The 17959-nt window shown below is 41.9% G+C and overlaps 1 protein-coding gene across 26 annotated transcripts in view; it reads right to left on the bottom strand.

Annotated features, from left to right (window-relative positions):
- The window catches only part of N4BP2 (NEDD4 binding protein 2), a 90494-nt gene extending 73586 nt beyond the window's left edge, over positions 1 to 16908 (bottom strand). For 10 of the 26 annotated variants that reach the window (XM_036264271.1, XM_036264296.1, XM_036264287.1 and 7 more), the window contains exons 1-2: positions 15471 to 15516; positions 11671 to 11758 (exon numbers count right to left, since the gene is read on the bottom strand). In XM_036264271.1, the coding sequence (XP_036120164.1) occupies positions 11671 to 11758; positions 15471 to 15508 (126 nt within the window). In that variant the 5' untranslated portion in view covers positions 15509 to 15516. Of the gene's footprint in view, positions 1 to 3871; positions 3957 to 11666; positions 11759 to 12065; positions 12157 to 15435; positions 15517 to 15574; positions 15597 to 16875 lie in introns of those variants that run through there. The other 16 variants (XM_036264435.1, XM_036264319.1, XM_036264388.1 and 13 more) reach the window with 9 other exon arrangements.
- Between the last annotated feature and the right edge of the window lie 1051 nt (positions 16909 to 17959).

Here is a 17959-nt window from a genome sequence, read left to right as displayed (position 1 = left end):
TGGGCTACCAAAGGGAACCCCACCAGGGGCCTGTTTCAAATGTGGCAACAAAGGCCACAGGGCTCGTCAGTGCCTATACCCATGGCCACCTATAAAACCATGCCCAGGCCCTGGCCGGTTTGGTTCAGCGGTTAGAGCGTCGGCCTGCAGTCCTGAGAGACCCGGGTTCGGTTCCCGCTAAGGGCATGTACCTCGGTTGCAGTTTGTCCCCAGCTCTGGTCAGTCGTGCGGGTGGCAGCTACTCGATGTGTCCCTTTCACATCGATGTTTCTCTCTCTCTCTCTGTTCCTCTCTCTCCCTCCCACTCTACCTGAACAAAAAGTGAAAAAATGTCCTCGGGTGAGGATTGAAAAAAAAAAAAAAAAAAACCATGCCCAGCCTGGTCCCTGCGTAGCAATTGTCCCTTCCAGGCGACGGGCTCATACTCAGCGCCTCCACACCGGGGACAAACCGGCCAAGCGGGCCTATCGCTTGAACTCCTCTGCCTCATGGACGACTGACGCAGCCCGGGTTCAAGGACCCATATCACCCTTGCTGAGCCCATCTCATTCTTAGTGGACACGGGAGCTACCTTCTCTGTTCTGCCATCTTACTCTGGGCCTCTCAGGTCTAAGTTATGGGAATTAATGGAAAACTCCTTTCCCCCTCGAACTCAGCCTCTCTCGTGCATTCTGGAAGGTTACCCATCCTCACAGTCCTTTCTAGTCATGCCCTTTTGCCCAATACCTCTTTTGGGCCAAGACATACTCTACAGCCTTGGAGCTACCATCTAATTGATATCTCACTGGTCGGCCTCCTCTAATCTCCTCTTACCCCTCCTTGCCGAAGACTCTCCCACCACCACTAACCTCTCTCTCTCTCTCACACCCCACCCATTCCCCCAGATACTGTTGACCCTAAGGTCTGGGACACCTCTACTCCGACAGTAGCCACACACCATACTCCCATTCATATCCAACTAAAGGAGCCCTCTCAGAACCCATCGAGGCCTCAATTTCCTATTTCAGCTGCCCACCGCGAGGCCTCAAGCCTATAATAACCCGCCTTCTAGGTCAGGGTCTACTGGTCCACACCGACTCACCCTGCAACACCCCTATCCTTCCTTTTCTAAAACCCTCGGGGGCTTATTGCCTTGTCCAGGACCTACGTTTAATAAACGAAGTGGTTGTTCCCCTCCATCCAGTAGTCCCTAACCCTTACACCCTACTTTCACACATCCCACCAGATATCACTCACTTTACCATCCTAGGCCTCATAGACGCTTTCTTTACTGTCCCTCTCCACCCCAATTCCTACTTTTTATTTGCCTTGGATGGACCCAGACACAAACACAGCCCAGCAGCTCACCTGGACTGTCCTGCCACAGGGATTTCGCGAAAGCCCACACCTATTTGGGAAGGCCCTGGCGCGGGACCTTGCTCCTGTTCACTTGAGCCTAGTACTCTCCTCCAATATGTCAATGACGTCCTCCTCTGCGGCCCCTCACTTTCCACAAGACAACATACCGCCACCCTTCAAAACTTCCTGGGTTCCAAGGGATACCAAATCTCCTCTACTAAGGCCCAGCTTCATACTAAGACTGTCACCTACAGTTGTTTAGTTGTTAGGTGTTTCTCTAACCCCCACCACAAGAAGTCTAACCACCTGATCAAACTTCCTATTGAGGCCAAACTCTCCTGGCCAGTCTTTCTCCTTCTCGCTCTCACCAGGACTAGAGCTACTCATGGGCCCTCACAGGGCTCAGCCCCTTTGAACTGCTTTACGGGACACTGTTTCTAATTAACCACCATTTCCCCATAAACTCCCCCACCTCTGGCCACATATCTCCCCTTCCTATCACTGCTCCGCCACCTCTTGAAGGAACACGCAGATCAAACCCTCCCACCACCAACAGCGCCCAGCCCACGGTTCCCCTCCATCCAGGAGACAGCATCCTCTTATTAGAACTCCAGCCTGGCTCCACTGGCCCCTCCTTCTCCTGATCCTTATTCCGGGAATTCCCAGTAAGGCTAACTAGATCCAGGCCTATGTCTGGCGTTTCTATGTACAAGAAAGCTGGACTAAAGGTGGGACAACCCACATCCACTTCCTAATCACAGCCCAGATGTCAAAAATGAAAAGCACACCTAAGCCCTAGCCAGTTTGGCTCAGCAGTTAGAGCACTGGCCCACGGACCGGAGAGTCCTGGGTTCGGTTCCCACTAAAGGCACGTACTTAGGTTGCAGTCTGTTATTTGTTTGTTTTTTTATCCTCACCCAAGGACATTTTTCCATTTTTTGTTCAGATAGAGCGGGAGGGAGAGAGAGAGAGAGAAACATCGATGTGAAGGGACACATCGAGTGGCTGCCACCTGCACGACCAACCAGGGCCGGGGACAAACTGCATAGGTTGCAGTATGTCCCCAGCTCTGGTTGGGGTCGTGTGGGTGGCAGCCACTCGGTGTGTCTCTCTCACGTCGATGTTTCTCTCTCTCTTCCTCCCTTTTCCCTTCCTGCTCTATCTGAAGATAAATGCAAGAATGTCCTCGAGTGAGGATAAAAAAAATAAAAATAAAAAAGCGCATCTAATTCCGGTAGTTCTGGTTTGTTTCCTTCACAAACAGACCCGGGATCACTGCTGCTGGTGGCCCGAGACTTTTGAAGGCTGCTTCTACCGGTCCTGTGCCATTAACTACTTCGGGCCATCCAAATTTAAACTCATCATTAAAGACCCCTGGGACGGGAAATGGGTAAAAGGTATAGAAAAAAAGTCTACACATGGGCAGCTACCCCTTAGCCGCCGTGGAGAGTCACCTGCAACCCCAAAAAGACCCATTCTCTTGGTTGGCCCTGATACGTCAAGAGGCAGAAATCTTGAATCACTCCGGACTGGGTAATGTTACTGACTGCTTCATGTGTGCTTTTCTTGGCTGTTCACCCCTCACAGCAGTTCCCCTAACCCAGGGCTTCAACGACTCTATTCCGCCCAGCCAACCCTATCCTCCACTAACAGAGGTACCCCTATTCCAGGAATTCCTCACCCAAAACTTCTCTATCTGTTACAGAGGCTCTTCTCCCTCCTCATCTCATCTCCCTTGCAACTCTGCTATCATGGTCACTGCTTTACTTAATGCACCACCTAAAGGATTCTTTTGGTGCAATGAAACCCTAACTAAATCTATAAACACCTCATTCCCTTTTCCCTGCTTACCGGTTACCCTAGTACCCCAACTTATGATGTATGGCCAAGCGGAATTTACTATCCCAACAGGCCCGCCAGGAAAAAAGGGCAGTCTTTCTCCCAGTCCTGGTAGGGCTCTCTTTAGCCTTCTCCCTCGTTGCCACAGGTATGGGAGGTGGCGCAATAGGACACAGCGTAACATCTGCTTCCCAGCTGGAAGAAAACTCCACATAGCTGTAGCGGCATCAGCAACATCCCTAGCCTCTCTCCAGCGCCAGATCACCTCCTTTGCTCAGATTTTTACAAAGCCGCATCTGCAAGGTCTCTCAAGTAGCTGTCAAACAGATGCTACTTCACCCCTACAAGCGACTCCCGTTTGAGCCGCTGACCACCGACCTCCCCTCCCCACAACACCCCTACCCAGCAGGAAGCAGCCAGACAAAAAACAGCACCCATATCTAACACAAAAGGTCGGAATGTAAGGTCAGCAGGCTCCAAGGAGTCACATGACTTCAGGGAAATGGACGGCCTGAGGAGAAATCGAAACCACCAATCAAATACCCCCCTATTTGCTATACAGAATCACCCCACCTTACTCTCGACCGATCAAGTACCTCCCTTCTTCGTTCCTCAACCTCCCCTATAAAACTTTCCTGGGCAGACATAACAGCATGACTTCCCTCGCCCGAACCCCCGGACCAGCGAACCTCACCCAGGAGTGCTCCAATAAAACTTTCTTGCCCGCTTTAGCGGCTCCGTTTCTCTTTCTTCCTTGTCAAGAAACCTTACAATAAGTGCTATAAAGAAATATCAATATTAAAACAATGTCTAGCACACAGTAAACAATCATTAAATTTCTGCTGAATGAATGAAGGATTAAAGTCCAAAAAAGAACCAAGAACAGAAAAGCAATAGGTACAGACTTCTAAGAAAGAAATATTGAATAAACATTAAAAAGTCTAACCTGCCCTAGCTGGTTTGGCTCAGTGGTTAGAATGTCAACCCACAGACCAATAAGTCATGGGTTCGATTCCAATCAAGGGCACATACCTCGGTTTCGATTCGCCCCCGTCCCTGGTTGGGGTCGTGCAGGAGGCAGCCACTTGATGTGTCCCTTTCACGTCCATGTTTCTCTCTCTCTCTCTCTCCCCCCCTCCCTCCCTCCCACTCTATCTGAACAAAAGATGGGAAAAAATATCCTCAGGTGAGGATAAAGAAAAAAAAATGAAAACTAAATATTTGATGAAAAAGAAGTAATAAAATAATTTCTGGTGATAGTATAATTTATATAAAAATATACACCAGCAACAATACAAAGATTATGATTCTACTCAATTCTTAAAATGTAAGTAATACCATGCCTATTTTACACATAAGATTACTAAGGACTACAAAAAGTAAAAATCAGGCTTAAGGCTCTTAAGTAGCAAAACTAGATCTGAACCCAGATTCTTTAGACTCCACAAACTACATTATCCCTTTAGATTCATAAGACAAAACTTTAAACAGCTATTAAAACTATATTTCATAAGTTGGCAGCGTAGGTAAATGTGGTGTTACCTACTCCCACAACTACATCAAAATTATATCTAAACTACAGAATAACCATCATTTAGAACCACCTGACATCGAGCTGAATGAAAGTCCCACAACTACGAAATTAAAGAAGTTACACCGCAACTGGTAAGACTGGTGGAGGCGCTGACATGCTGGTCCCACACCTACGTGCGGCGGATAAAAAACAGGAGGATACCTTGGCTGTGAAGGTCCTCCCTGAGGAGTGAGGGGGTCCCCGTCCCACACCAGGTGCCCAACTCAGGGCTCCAGTGCCAGGAAGAGAAATTCCCTTACCTTCTGGCTGTAAAACCAGCAGGAACTGAGGCTGACAGAGGCTGAAGCCACTGGAGCCCCAGGAAGCTCCTCTTAAAAGGCCCGCGCACAGCCCTGGCCAGTTTGGCTCAGCGGTTAGAGCGTCGGCCTGCGGTCTGGAGAGACCCGGGTTCGGTTCCCGCTAAGGGCACGTACTTCGGTTGCAGTTTGTCCCCGGCCCTGGTTGGTCGTGCGGGTGGCAGCCACTCGATGTGTCCCTTCACGTCGATGTTTCTCTCTCTCTCTCCCTTCCTCTCTCTCCCTCCCACTCTATCTGTACAAAATATGGAAAAATATCCTCGGGTGAGGATAAAAAAAAGGCCCACGCACAGACTTACTTGGACTTGCTCCCTCTGAGCTCAGAGGGGAGACAGCTTGAAATGCACCAGAGACAAGCGAGAAAGAACTGAGTTGTTTGGCCTCAGGACAAGGGCTGAAGAGGCAGCTTTCTCTCAGACTCACATGCTGGTGGAGGCCTTTGTTCCTTTGATAAGCCCTTCCCCAAGGCACCAGACTGCCACCATATCTGGGACTGGAGCAACCTGACTCTCACTGTTTGCTCCGCCCTGGTGATTCCCTGAGGCACTGCCCCACCCAACTTTGGGGCCCACACAAGTTGTTTCCAGTGGCTTTATCATAGGATTGGCATGTCTTAGATCCTGCTTTTTCATAAAATCTCTCAAACATGTAGTATCTGGTCTCCATTAGCCCCATACTTCTCTTTAAGTGGCTCCAGGCCTGGTACTAGAAGCAGCCACCCTTGGTTCACAACTTGGCTTTTCCTGGGCACCTCAAAGCCCAGCACAGAAAGCAGCCATCGGTAGATCACTTTGTGGCCCAGAATAGAACACAGGCAGTGGCTGACCTTGCCCCAGAGCCAATACACCCAGAAGACAGTGTCAGACCACTTTGAGGCACCACCGCCCAACCCCCTCCACAAGTGACACGCCCAATGAGTGGACTCAGTGCCTACTTGAACTGTGCTCAAGTAAGTCTTGCTCTGTGTGGTGGGCCCCTACACAGCTGATCCTCTGGGGTAGTCAGGGGCCAGTGGTCAGTGGGCACAGCCAGTCCTTGCAGCTGATCGGCCTAAGTGGGTCCCTCCCATTGACGTGCCAATAGCAATCAAGACTCAATTACAAAAGGAGGGTGTATAGTCCACACTAGGGGTGCACCTCGAGGGCCTAGCTGTGTGATCAGTGAGGCTGTGACACTGGACCCTATAAGACACCTACTATATAACAGGCCACCCTAGAAAGCCTAGGAGACACAGCAACTCTATCTAATACATAGAAACAAACATAGGGAAACAGCCAAAATGAGGAGACAAAGAAACATGCCCAAATGAAAGAAAAGAACTAAACAAAATGGAGATAAGCAAGCAATCAGATGCAGAGTTCAAAACACTGGTTATAAGGATGCTCAAGGAACTTAGTGAGACCTTCAAGGAACTTAAGGAGACCTCTAAGGAACATAGTGAGGACCCCAAGAGCATAAAAAAGAACCAGTCAGAAATGAAGGATGTACTAACTAAAATAAAGAATAATTTATAGAGAATCAATAGTAAGGTAGGTAAAGCCAAGAAACAAACCATCAATTTGGAATATAAGAAAGCAAAAAAATACCAAATCAGAACAGCAAAAAGAAAAAAAGAATAAAAAAAAAAAATGAGTGCAGTGTAAGGAGCCTCTGAGACAACCTCAAGAGTGCCAACATTCACATCATGGGGTGCCAGACGGAGAAGAGGGAGAGCAAGAAATTGAAAACCTATTTGAAAAAACTAATGACAGAAAACTTCCCTAACTTAATGAAGGAAACAGACATACAAGTGCTGGAAGCACAGAGAGTCTCAAACAAGATGAACCCAAAGAGGTCCACACCAAGACGCATTATCATCAAAATGCCAAAATTTTTTGTTTGTTTTTTTTCCTCACTCGAGGACATTTTTTGTTCATATAGAGTGGGAGGGAGAGAGAAAGAAACATCGACGTGAAAGGGACACATCGAGTGGCCGCCAGCGGCACAACCCAACCAGGGCCGGGGACAAACTGCAACCGAGGTACATGCCCTTAGTGGGAACCGAACACAGGTCTCTCTGGACCACAGGCAAATGCCAAAATTTTTAAAGACAAAGAGATAATCTTAAAAGCAGCAAGAGAAAAGCAGTTCGTTACCCACAAAGGAGCTCCCATAAGACTGTCAGCTGATTTCTCAAAAGAAACTTTGCAGGCCAGAAGGGAGTAGCAAGAGGTATTCAAAGTGATGACAAGCAACAACCCACAACCAAGATTACTCTATCCTGCAAAGCTATCATTTAGAATCAATGGACATGTAAAGAATTTCCCAGATAAGAAAAAGCTAAAGGAGTTCATCACTACCAAATCAGTATTATATGAAATGTTGAAAGGTCTTCTTTAAGGAGAAGAACAAAAACATGAACAATAAAATGGTAATTAATATATCTCTGTCAACAATTGAATCTACAAACAAAATGAACAAGCAGAACAGAAACAGACTCACAGATACAGAGAACTTTTTGTTGCTTGCCAGAGGGAGGGGGTTGGGGGGATACATGAAAAAGATGAAGGAATTAAGAAGTACTGATGAACCTCAAAGATAAGTGGGGAGGGAGGGCGGGATGAGATAAACCAAAGAACGTCTATGCATATATGCATAACCACTGGATACAGACAATAGTGTGGGGAAGGCAGGAGAGGGGCAAGATTAAAGAGGAGAGGGGCAGAATTGGGGTGGAGGGGGTTAATGGGGGAAAAAGGAGCAGACATCTGTTATACATTCAAAAATAAAGATAAGTTTTTAAAAAATAAAATAATTCAGCCCTGGCCGGTTTGGCTCAGCGGTTAGAGCATCGGCCTGCGGTCCTGAGAGACCCGGGTTCGGTTCCCGCTAAGGGCGCGTACCTCGGCTGCAGTTTGTCCCCGGCCCTGGTCGGTTGTGCGGGTGGCAGCCACTCGATGTGTTCCTTTCACATCGATGTTTCTCTCTCTCTCTCTGTTCCTCTCTCTCCCTCCCACTCTACCTGAACAAAAAATGGAAAAATGTCCTCGGGTGAGGATAAAATAAATAAATAAATAAAATAAAATAATTCATACTACATAGGGCTTCATGACAAATTAAAAGAAAACAAACTATATTTCAGCCGGACTGGTGTGGCTCAGTGGATTGAGCATCGTTCCATGGGCTGAGAAGGTCCTGGTTCGATTCCTGGTTGGGGCACATGCCCAGGTTGTGGGCTCAATCCCCAGTGGGGGGCTTGCAATAGGTAGCCAATCAATATTTCTCTCTCACATTGATGTTTCTATCTCTCTCCCTTCTTCTCTCTCTAAAAATAAATCAATTAAAAAAACACATTTAAAAAAACTATAATTTGGGTAGTATTTAATTGGAGATTTTTAAAAAGTGCTAAAAAGAAAGCAAGACACAAAACTACATATAATTTATAGAGACACCCAAATGGGATCGGATTAGATAGACTGTAATACTGGACCGGCAGGAAAAATCTCTGGATAATAGGATTAAAAGTAACTTTAAAAAAATAAATAAATAAATCCTCACCAAGGGTATTTTTTACATTTATCTTCAGACAGAGTGGGAGGGAGGGAGGGAGGAGAAGGGAGAGGGGGAGGGAGGGAGGGAGAGAGGGAAAGAGGGAGAGAGAAGGAGGCATCAAAGTAAGTGAGACACATCAGTTGGTTACCACCCGTAAGACCCCAACCAGGGCTGGGGATGAACCTCAACTGAGGTATGTGCCCTTGGCTGGAATCGACCTGGGACTCCTTTGGTCCATGGGCCAACGCTCTAACCACTGAGTCAAGCTGGCCCAGGGTTAAAAGTAACTATTTTTAACACACAATTTGGTTATATAATACTTTTGTATTTCTATAATACATACATTCTTCATAATCAAGGAAAAAAACCATCACTATTATCGATTAAAGCTGAATCTTGGAATCTCCTCTATACTTCCTCCAGCTTGCAAACTATATATGCCTTTTTTTCCTTGTATCTACTATATGTTAGGTACTTTGAGTTCCAGCTAATATTTAGTATAGTGAAGAAACTCATTTGTATAAAAGCATACCTAGCTGACACTACCTTCTAATTACCAATTTAACTTTGTGTATCTAGTTTATTTCAATGCCACTTATTCACTTAAGTAATGTTCATATTTAACTCTTTTATCACCTGATCTTACGTTTCTTCCTTTTTCTATAAAGAGAGCCTTATTAATATACTAATTTAAGTAAGCGTCTGTATTATATTATACCTGACCTAAATAGAGAGTATATTCTAAAACAATATGGTTAATAAGGATGGTTAAATAAGGTTTTATATATTATAGAGAAATGTAAAGGACTGGCTCAAATGAAGAACCTAAAAACCAATAATATATATTTTTATTAAGAGTGATACCACGAACATAACAATTTCATGTACACATTTTCCAAGCTCTTCCACCTCTATAATTCAATTTTAACCTCACAGAGAACCTAACCAATATATACTTACTTACTGATTATCATCGAAATATTATAGCATGGTGAGTAAAGTCTTATCAACCCTAGTTTTTCCTTGTATCTACTATATGTTAGGTACTTTGAGTTCCAACTAATAATTAGTATAGTGAAGAAACTCATTTGTATAAAACCATACCTAGCTGACACTACCTTCTAATTACCAATTTAACTTTGTTACCAATTTAACATAAGGACATATGTTCTTTTAACCACTGAAGAAGAAATTCATAGTGAATAAAAAAATCTACAATTAGAATTAGAGTAAACACAAACTCTAATAGTGGTCCAGCAATGGTCTGTAATATCATTACAGTGGATATACCAATAAATACCACTTAAGAAAAAAAAAAAACCTTTCCTCTAAAAAGAAACTTTCTATCATCAACACAACATTAAAAAAGTTTCCCATATAACTTTATAAATAAATCTGTTATATGTATATAAGGAGTAGTAATTTTAAAAATCTCACCTTTATGGGGGCAAAAAAATCTAGAAAATAAATTTCTATAATGACCAAGAAAGATTCTATTTAATACTCAGTATCAACCATCTAGGAAGAATAGGCCTAAGAAAAATGATACTGTCTGTAAAATATAATAATGCTTTAGCTCTTTAAAACCATCAGAAAAAGAACAAAAACAAAAAACATCTCTCTATAAGGAATACATAGGGAAGTTACAATACACAAACATGCTATGATCCCAGACAGGATCAGAAAACGTCTTCCTCAGAAACAAATGCTACCAAGAACCAATACATTCAATCTTTACTGGAAATTAAGTTACCTACAAGTTGATTTTAAGTGTGTTGCGATAAGGGTAAAGGTAAGGGTAAATCTCATCAAGGTACAAAGGATACTCACTGAAAAAGACCAATTATAGAAAACTTAAACAAATTAAGGTAACCAATAATCTTTTTTTTTCCGTTATTGATTTTAGAGAGAAAGGAAGTGAGAGGGAGAGAAAGACAGAAACATCGATGAAAGAGAACATCGATTGGCCACCTCCTACATGCCCCCCACTGGGGACCAGGCCCACAACCTGGGCATGTGTCCTGACTGGGAATTGAACCAGTGACCTCTTGGTGCATGGGTCGATGCATAACCACTGAGCCACACCAGCCAGACTAATCTTAAATGTATTTATCTGTCATAAGAACTATTATAATAGATCATTAAAAACATCCTAAATATTGCCCTGGCCAGTTTGGCTCAGCGGTCGAGTGTTGGCCCATGGACCAATGAGTCGCAAGTTTGAATCCGGTCAAGGGCACATACCTCAGCTGCGGTTCATCCCCAGCCCTGGTCGGGGTCGTGCAGGAGGCAACCAGTAGATGTGTCCCTGTCACATCAATGTTTCTCTTTCTCTCTCCCTTTCTCTCCCTCTCTCTCTCTCCCACTTTATCTGAAGATAACAGAAAGATATCCTCAGGTGAGGATTTAAAAAAAAAAAAATCCTAAATGTTGATGGATAAGAGCATGATTAAATAAATTATGGCAAAATTACCCTCTGAATACTATGCAGCTATCAAATAGTTTAAGGTGGAATGCAAAACCAGATGTGTATAAAAGCCAGAAAGATCTCTGAGACATATACTTAAGGGGAAAAGACAGTTGCTAAACAATATACAGCTTCTGCCCAAAGAATGCAGGAAGGTGTATTTCTCTATTATTCTTCAACATTTTCTATACTCTTTCATTACTTACTACCAGTATTACTCTTACTTATTTTAGAGCCTCAGAGTCTTGGTCTTACCGATAAATTTTCATTTTCATCTGTCTGATCACATTTCCTACATTAGCCATGTTCCTTGGATTATGACATATACGCCAATCTGGCATTTAGCCTGAGTCCCATATACAAAATAGGTGTATAAATAATATTTGTGAATGGCTAACAATGTGTAAAATATGAATGAGTAAGAATGGGCATTTTAGTAGCAGAGAAACTAAAACACACGTTAAATGGGAAAATCAGGACCACAACATAGTTCTTTGGGCTTTTTGGGTTCAATATGTTTTATGCAACCACAAACTCTTTGAGAAATTCTACTAACAAAATCTGTTAATAGCTTCATACTCTATGACTTAACAATACTTACTTACTGTCTGGATGCTATCAATGTGCTCATTAAGGCCACAGTTGATATCTGCAAACTCTACAGCTCTTGCTATTATCCAAAATATCTTCTTACTATAAAAAATATATATAAGAATTACAATATATACAATAAAGGCAAGTTAACATCAACTATAATCTTAAAATCAAAGTCCAAAAGTATGTAAATTTTTTTTATATAAGCAAAGTTATTCATTTATAATATAGAGCTTTGGTAGAGACTGCTTGTTGACTCCCCACAATATCTATCCTCACACTTTCCTATAGTGATAGGAACTTTTTAAAAAAATATATGTTTTATTGATTTTTTTACAGAGAGAAGAAGAGAGAGAGAGAGAGAGAGAGAGAGAGAGAGAGAGAGAAACGTCTATTGGCTACCTACCTCCTGCATGTCCCCCACTGGGGATCAGGCCCACAACCCAGGCATGTATGTGCCCTTACTGGAAATCGATCCAGGACTTCTCAGGCCATGGGGCAACACTCAATCCACTGAGCCACACCAGCCAGGTAAAAGTATGTATTATTTATAAATATATATGATATTCTAAAGAGAAAGCCACAAAAGTAAAGAAAAAGAAAAAGACCAACCTATCTGCCATCATTGGAGGTGACTATTACAATCTTGAAATGCTATATAAGGGGGGAAAAACTAAGCATTTATTCTGCCTTTTAAGTAAAACATTATTTCAAGGTAACAGAATAGCCCTAGTTAATGAGGGAAATTTCTCTATATAAGAAAACTATGTAAGAGGAATGTAAAAGGAAAAACAGAATCCAAAACTAATTACCATTTTATAACCCATAACTAAAGAACTGATCAAGAATCAACAGTTACCAATGAAATCTAAAGTTATGAGGTAAGAAAGTATAAAAGTTAGTCACTGGGTGAAAGGTTGATAAGAGATGTAACTGTTGCCAAAGTATCATGCCACAGATTACTTGTTAAATGCAAAAAAGAAAAACATAACTTTACAATAAAATGATCTGATTGTTACCACCTTAGTCTGGTGATCAAACATAGTGTCAAAATGGTGGGACAACTAAACATTATATGCCTCTTAATGTGAAACAATATGAGTATACAGCATTACTAAATGAAGTACTCTTCCAAAAATGTTTAACTTGAATCTAAAACACTTTTAGATCTAACTCCCAGTGTACAGAAAACACAGGGGATAGAGGAAGAAGTTACACTACACCATGAGGAAATGTTCAGCAACACAAAATGTCAAACATTCTCAACACAGCTAATAAAACATTCTCAACAGAGCTATATCATAGGGGAGGAGAGGCAGGGAGGTAAAGGGATTGAGTAGGTAAGAGACATACTTATATCATAAAAAAGATGAGATAACAACCAAATGCAATGGGTAGCTAGCTCTCCACTGAAATTTGGTTTTTGGTTTTTTTTTAATCTTCACCCAAGGATATTTGTCCATTTTTGTTCAGATAGAGAGGGAGGGAGAGAGAGGAAGAAAGAGAGAGAGAGAGAGAGAGAGAAACATCGATGTGAGAGGGACACATCGAGTGGTTGCCTCCCAAACGACCCCAACCAGGGCCTGGGACGAATCGCAACCGAGGTACATGCCCGTGACTGGAATCGAACCCGCAACTCACTGGTCCGTGGGCCGACGTTCTAATTGCTGAGCCAAACCGGCCAGGGCTGGAATTTGGTATTTTTAAAAAACAGCAATAGCCCTAGCCGGTTTGGCTCAGTGGTTGGAGCGTTGGCCTGTGGTCCAGAGAGGCCCGGGTTCAGTTCCCGCTAAGGTCATGTACCTCGGTTGCAGTTCGTCCCTGGCCCTGGTTGTGTCGTGTGGGTGGCGACCACTCGATGTGTCTCTTTCATGTCGATGTTTCTCTCTCTCTCTTCCTCTCTTTCCCTCCTGCTCTATTTGAACAAAGAATGGAAAAATGTCCTCTGGTAAGGATTAAAAAAAAAAAAAAAAAACAGCAGTAAAAGATACTTTTGGAAACAAATGTATAAATATGAATATGGTATGAGTATTTTATATTAGAGAATTATTGATAATTTTGATAGAATGATAATAGTTCTGTGGTTATGTAGAAAACTGGAAAATATATATTAAAGATATGTCTTTTCATTATTTCCAAATGGCAAATTTCAAGCTAAATCCATAAATGAACTTTATCAAAATCCAAAATATATACATAACACAAATGCACAGTATTCAAACAGGGAAAAAAATCCATTTGCGCCCTAGCTGGGTAGCTCAGTTGATGAGAGCATCATCCCAATCATCCCAGTATTCCAAGGTTGCAGGTTCAATCCCCATCAGGGCACATAGAAGAGTCAACCAATGAATACATAAATAAGTAGAACAACAAATTGAAGTTTCTTTCTCTCTCTCTCTTAACTCACTCACAAATCAATAAATAAAAATGTGTTTTTTTTTTCAAATCTCATTTGCCACTATTAATTTCCTTTTAAAAATGGTTCAGAAAATTTATACACATGTATAAAGACACATTTAGATAAAGCAAATGTGCCCTGGCTGGTTTGGCTCAGAGGTTAGCGTGTTGGCCCGCAGACCAGAGAGTCCCAGGTTCGGTTCCCACTAAGGGCTCGTACCTCGATTGCGTTTTGTCCCCGGCCCCGGATGGGGTCGTGTGGGTGGCAGCCAAGTTGATGTGTCTCTGGCACATTGATATTTCTCTCTCTCTCTCCCTCCTGCTCTATCTGAAGATAAATGCAAAAATGTCCTCGAGTGAGGATTAAAAAAAAAAAAGATATTTAGATAAAGCAAATGTGGCAAATTAATGCTGCATCCAAGCGGTGGGTGGGTATACATGAGTACAATGTACTATACTACTTTGTCTAAGCATTTTGCTAACACAAGTTTTTAAAATGTACCATGCTTTAAGTAAACTGGTTTGTTTACTTCTACAAAGTAAAAAATCTTTTTAATTCAAATACCAACCCTAACTTTGAAATTTTGAATTCAAATATGTCAAGTTTTCATAAAGCAGGGCACATGCCATATTTTGAAGGTTATATCTGGTCATGTGTCTACATGAGTTTTGAGAAAAGAAAAATTTAATCAAGTATGTTGCAAGTAAAAGGAAGAAAATAAAAGGAAAATTTTAAAAAGGTGAAAATTAAGAGAAGGATCTTGAATGGCCAAAGCAAACTTGAGAAAGTAAAATAAAGCTGGACGCTTCACACTTCCTGATTGTAACATATATTACAAAGCTACAGTAATCAAAACAATGTGGTACTGGCATAAAGACAGACATAAGACCAATGGAACAGACTATAGAACTCTCACATCTATAGTCAAACAATCTTTGACAAGAGTGCAAATCTAAACAATGGAGATGGAACAGTCGTTTCAACAAATGATGCTAGAATAACTGGATATCCACATGTAAAGAATGAAGCTGAACCCTTTAGACCACATTAAATGATTAACTCCATATGGGTTTAAGACGTGAAACTATAAAACTCCTACAAGGAAAACAATGAGGGAAAGCTTCATGATGCTAGATTTAGTAATTATTTCTTGTACAATACACAGCACCAAAAGCACAGAGGGAAAAAAAGCAGAAATAAACAAATAGGATTAAATCAAACTTAGTAATTTATGCGCAGCAAAGGAAATAATCAACAGAGTAAAAAGACAACCTACACAGAATAGGAGAAAATATTTGCAAACCATATCTGATAAGCAGCTAATATCCAGAAAATATCCAGAACTCCCACACTTCAACCAAAAAAAAAAAAGAAGTACCTCAATTTTTAAAATGGGCAAAGGAATCAACAGACCTTTCTCCAAAGATGATATACAAACAGCCAACAAGCATATGAAAACATGCTTAACATCACTAATCATCATGGAAATGCAAATCAAAACCATAATGAGATATCACCTCACATCCATTAGCATGGCCACTGTAAAAAAAAGAAAAGAAAAATAACAAGTGTTGGTGAGGATGCAGAGAAACTGAAACCCTTGTGCATTGCTGGTAGGAATGTAAAACGGTGCAACTGCTATGCAAAACAGTTCCTCCAAAAATTAAAAATATAGTATGATCCAGCAATCTCACTTTTGGGTATATAACCAAAAGGACTAAAAACAGGATCTCAAGCCCTGGCCAGTTTGGCTCAGCAATTAGAGCATCAGCCTGTGGACCAATGAGTCTCGGGTTCGATTCCGGTCAAGGGCACATACCTCAGATGCAGTTCTCCCCAGCCCTGGTCGGGGTTGTGCGGGAGGCAACCAGTCAATGTGTCTCTCTCACATCGATGTTTCTCTCTCTCTCCCTCTCTCTTCCTCCCACTCTATCTAAACAAAAATGGAAAAATGTCCTCGAGTGAGAAATTTTTTTAAAAAGCAGCTTACATTTGTTGTTTCAACTTCCCACTTTCAGCTGACTTCCTGACCCAATGTAATCGGCCCCTACATCTACTAGTTTTTCTATGGCTGCCCCTTTTCAGTCTCCTTCACTAATTCATTTTCTTCTGCTTACTCTTTCAATGTCATTGCTCCCCTGGGTTCAAATCCCGACCTCCTGCTCCACCAGCTTTTTCTAGGTTCATCCAAAATCATGGCTTTAATACCTTTAAGTATGACTCCAGCCAAGAATTCTCTAGCAACTTCAATATAGTTAACTGTCTAACAAACATATCCACTTGGATACTACATAAGCACTTCAAGCCTGAAAGGTCCAGCTTAAACTCCTTAAATGACTCTCTATAGCTTTCAACATAAAGTTCCAATTCCTTGAAATTGGAATTCAAGGACTTCTATGATCTGGCCCCTTACCTAACCCTAGCTTCCTCTTCCTCTACTTCCCCTCAGGTACTCTCTACTCATCCTGTGTCTAATTATTTGCTTCCCACACAAAGTAGGTCAGGTCACATCTCTGCCTCACACATGTTCTGCCTTAAGTCCTTCTGCATACCACCCAACCAACCCATATTTTTTCACTCAATTAACTTCCCTTCAGGAAGGCTTTCCATTATCCCAAAGTCTGACTTAGACACAGCTCTCACTGCATCCCAGATGTACCTCTACTTTAGCACCTTTGCATTTATTTGTTTAGACTACCACACTATAAGCATAAGCATCTCACAGATGTGTCTTTTTTAGTAAACAGCTCAACAAATATTTGTTATATGCCAGCAAAAACGAAAAAGCCAATTGAGTTATTTAAAATATTGGACTTACCATTTCAGTATTTGGAATACTCAGGTCCATAGTACAGGGCATCTGTTTCCCACAAATAAAGTACCTAGGAAAATAAATGTATAATCAGAAGGCTGGTTAAGAATTTAATGCATCTTCTTTGTGTCTGCCCAGAACTCCTTCTCCTCCTCTACCCCATTAGGTGTCTATTTTCTACCAACAGACCCCTGGCCATGTAAGTAGGCATGTCACATGACCTAGACTAAACTAAGCATAGTACCACATGCCCTTAGCTGCAGGAACTGGTCAAGGGATGGGCATGTGATCAAATCCATCTAGAGTCACCGACATGCAGCTCTAGGTAGATAAGATTATGCTGCCAGGAACGTGATCCTACCACATAAAGAAGCATATCAGCAGTAGGAGAAATGACACAAGTATGCGCAGACTGGAAGTACAGGAAGGACTTAATTATGGACAAGTTCCCACCTTAACACCTTATGGTCATCTCTACCCATATCATTTCTATTATACAGCATGGGGCAAAACTAGGTTTACAGTTGTTTGTATGGAAAGTAATAAATTAATAATATAATAAACTTGTATGTACTCATAACTGTAAACCTACTTTTGCCTCACCCTGTATGGTTATTGAACCAGTAATTTCTCTCTCCACAGATTATGTCAAACTGTAGTTCTGTTATTCACAACCCAACAAGTCCTAACTAATAAACAGAAAAACTAAATAAATGGAAATTATATTTCAAAAGATATATTTCATTTAAGCTGTAAAAGGGGCTACCCAGTATGCCTTTCCTGACTTAAAAAACTTTCATCTATCAGATATAATGTCTCCTTCCTTTTCCTACTAGGTAAATACCCAAATTACTATAATTACTTATTTGATATATTCTGTGCATCATTTTTGTTTAGACAGTCAATTTACCTCTTTCTTTCATTTTACCCTAACAAGTACATGGTAAGATGACAATAAGCAAGCAATTAAAATATAATAACAGCCCTGGCCGGTTTGGCTCAGCGGTTGGAGCATCGGCCTGCGGTACAGAGAGACCCGGGTTCGGTTCCCGCTAAGGGCATGTGCCTCGGTTGCGGTTTGTCCCCGGCC

Source organism: Molossus molossus, unplaced genomic scaffold (genome assembly GCF_014108415.1).
Source record: "Molossus molossus isolate mMolMol1 unplaced genomic scaffold, mMolMol1.p scaffold_m16_p_1, whole genome shotgun sequence".
Classification (NCBI taxonomy): Eukaryota; Metazoa; Chordata; class Mammalia; order Chiroptera; family Molossidae; genus Molossus; species Molossus molossus.
The sequence above is the reverse complement of the archived record's forward strand: the minus strand, read 5'-3'. Positions and strand labels throughout refer to the sequence as shown.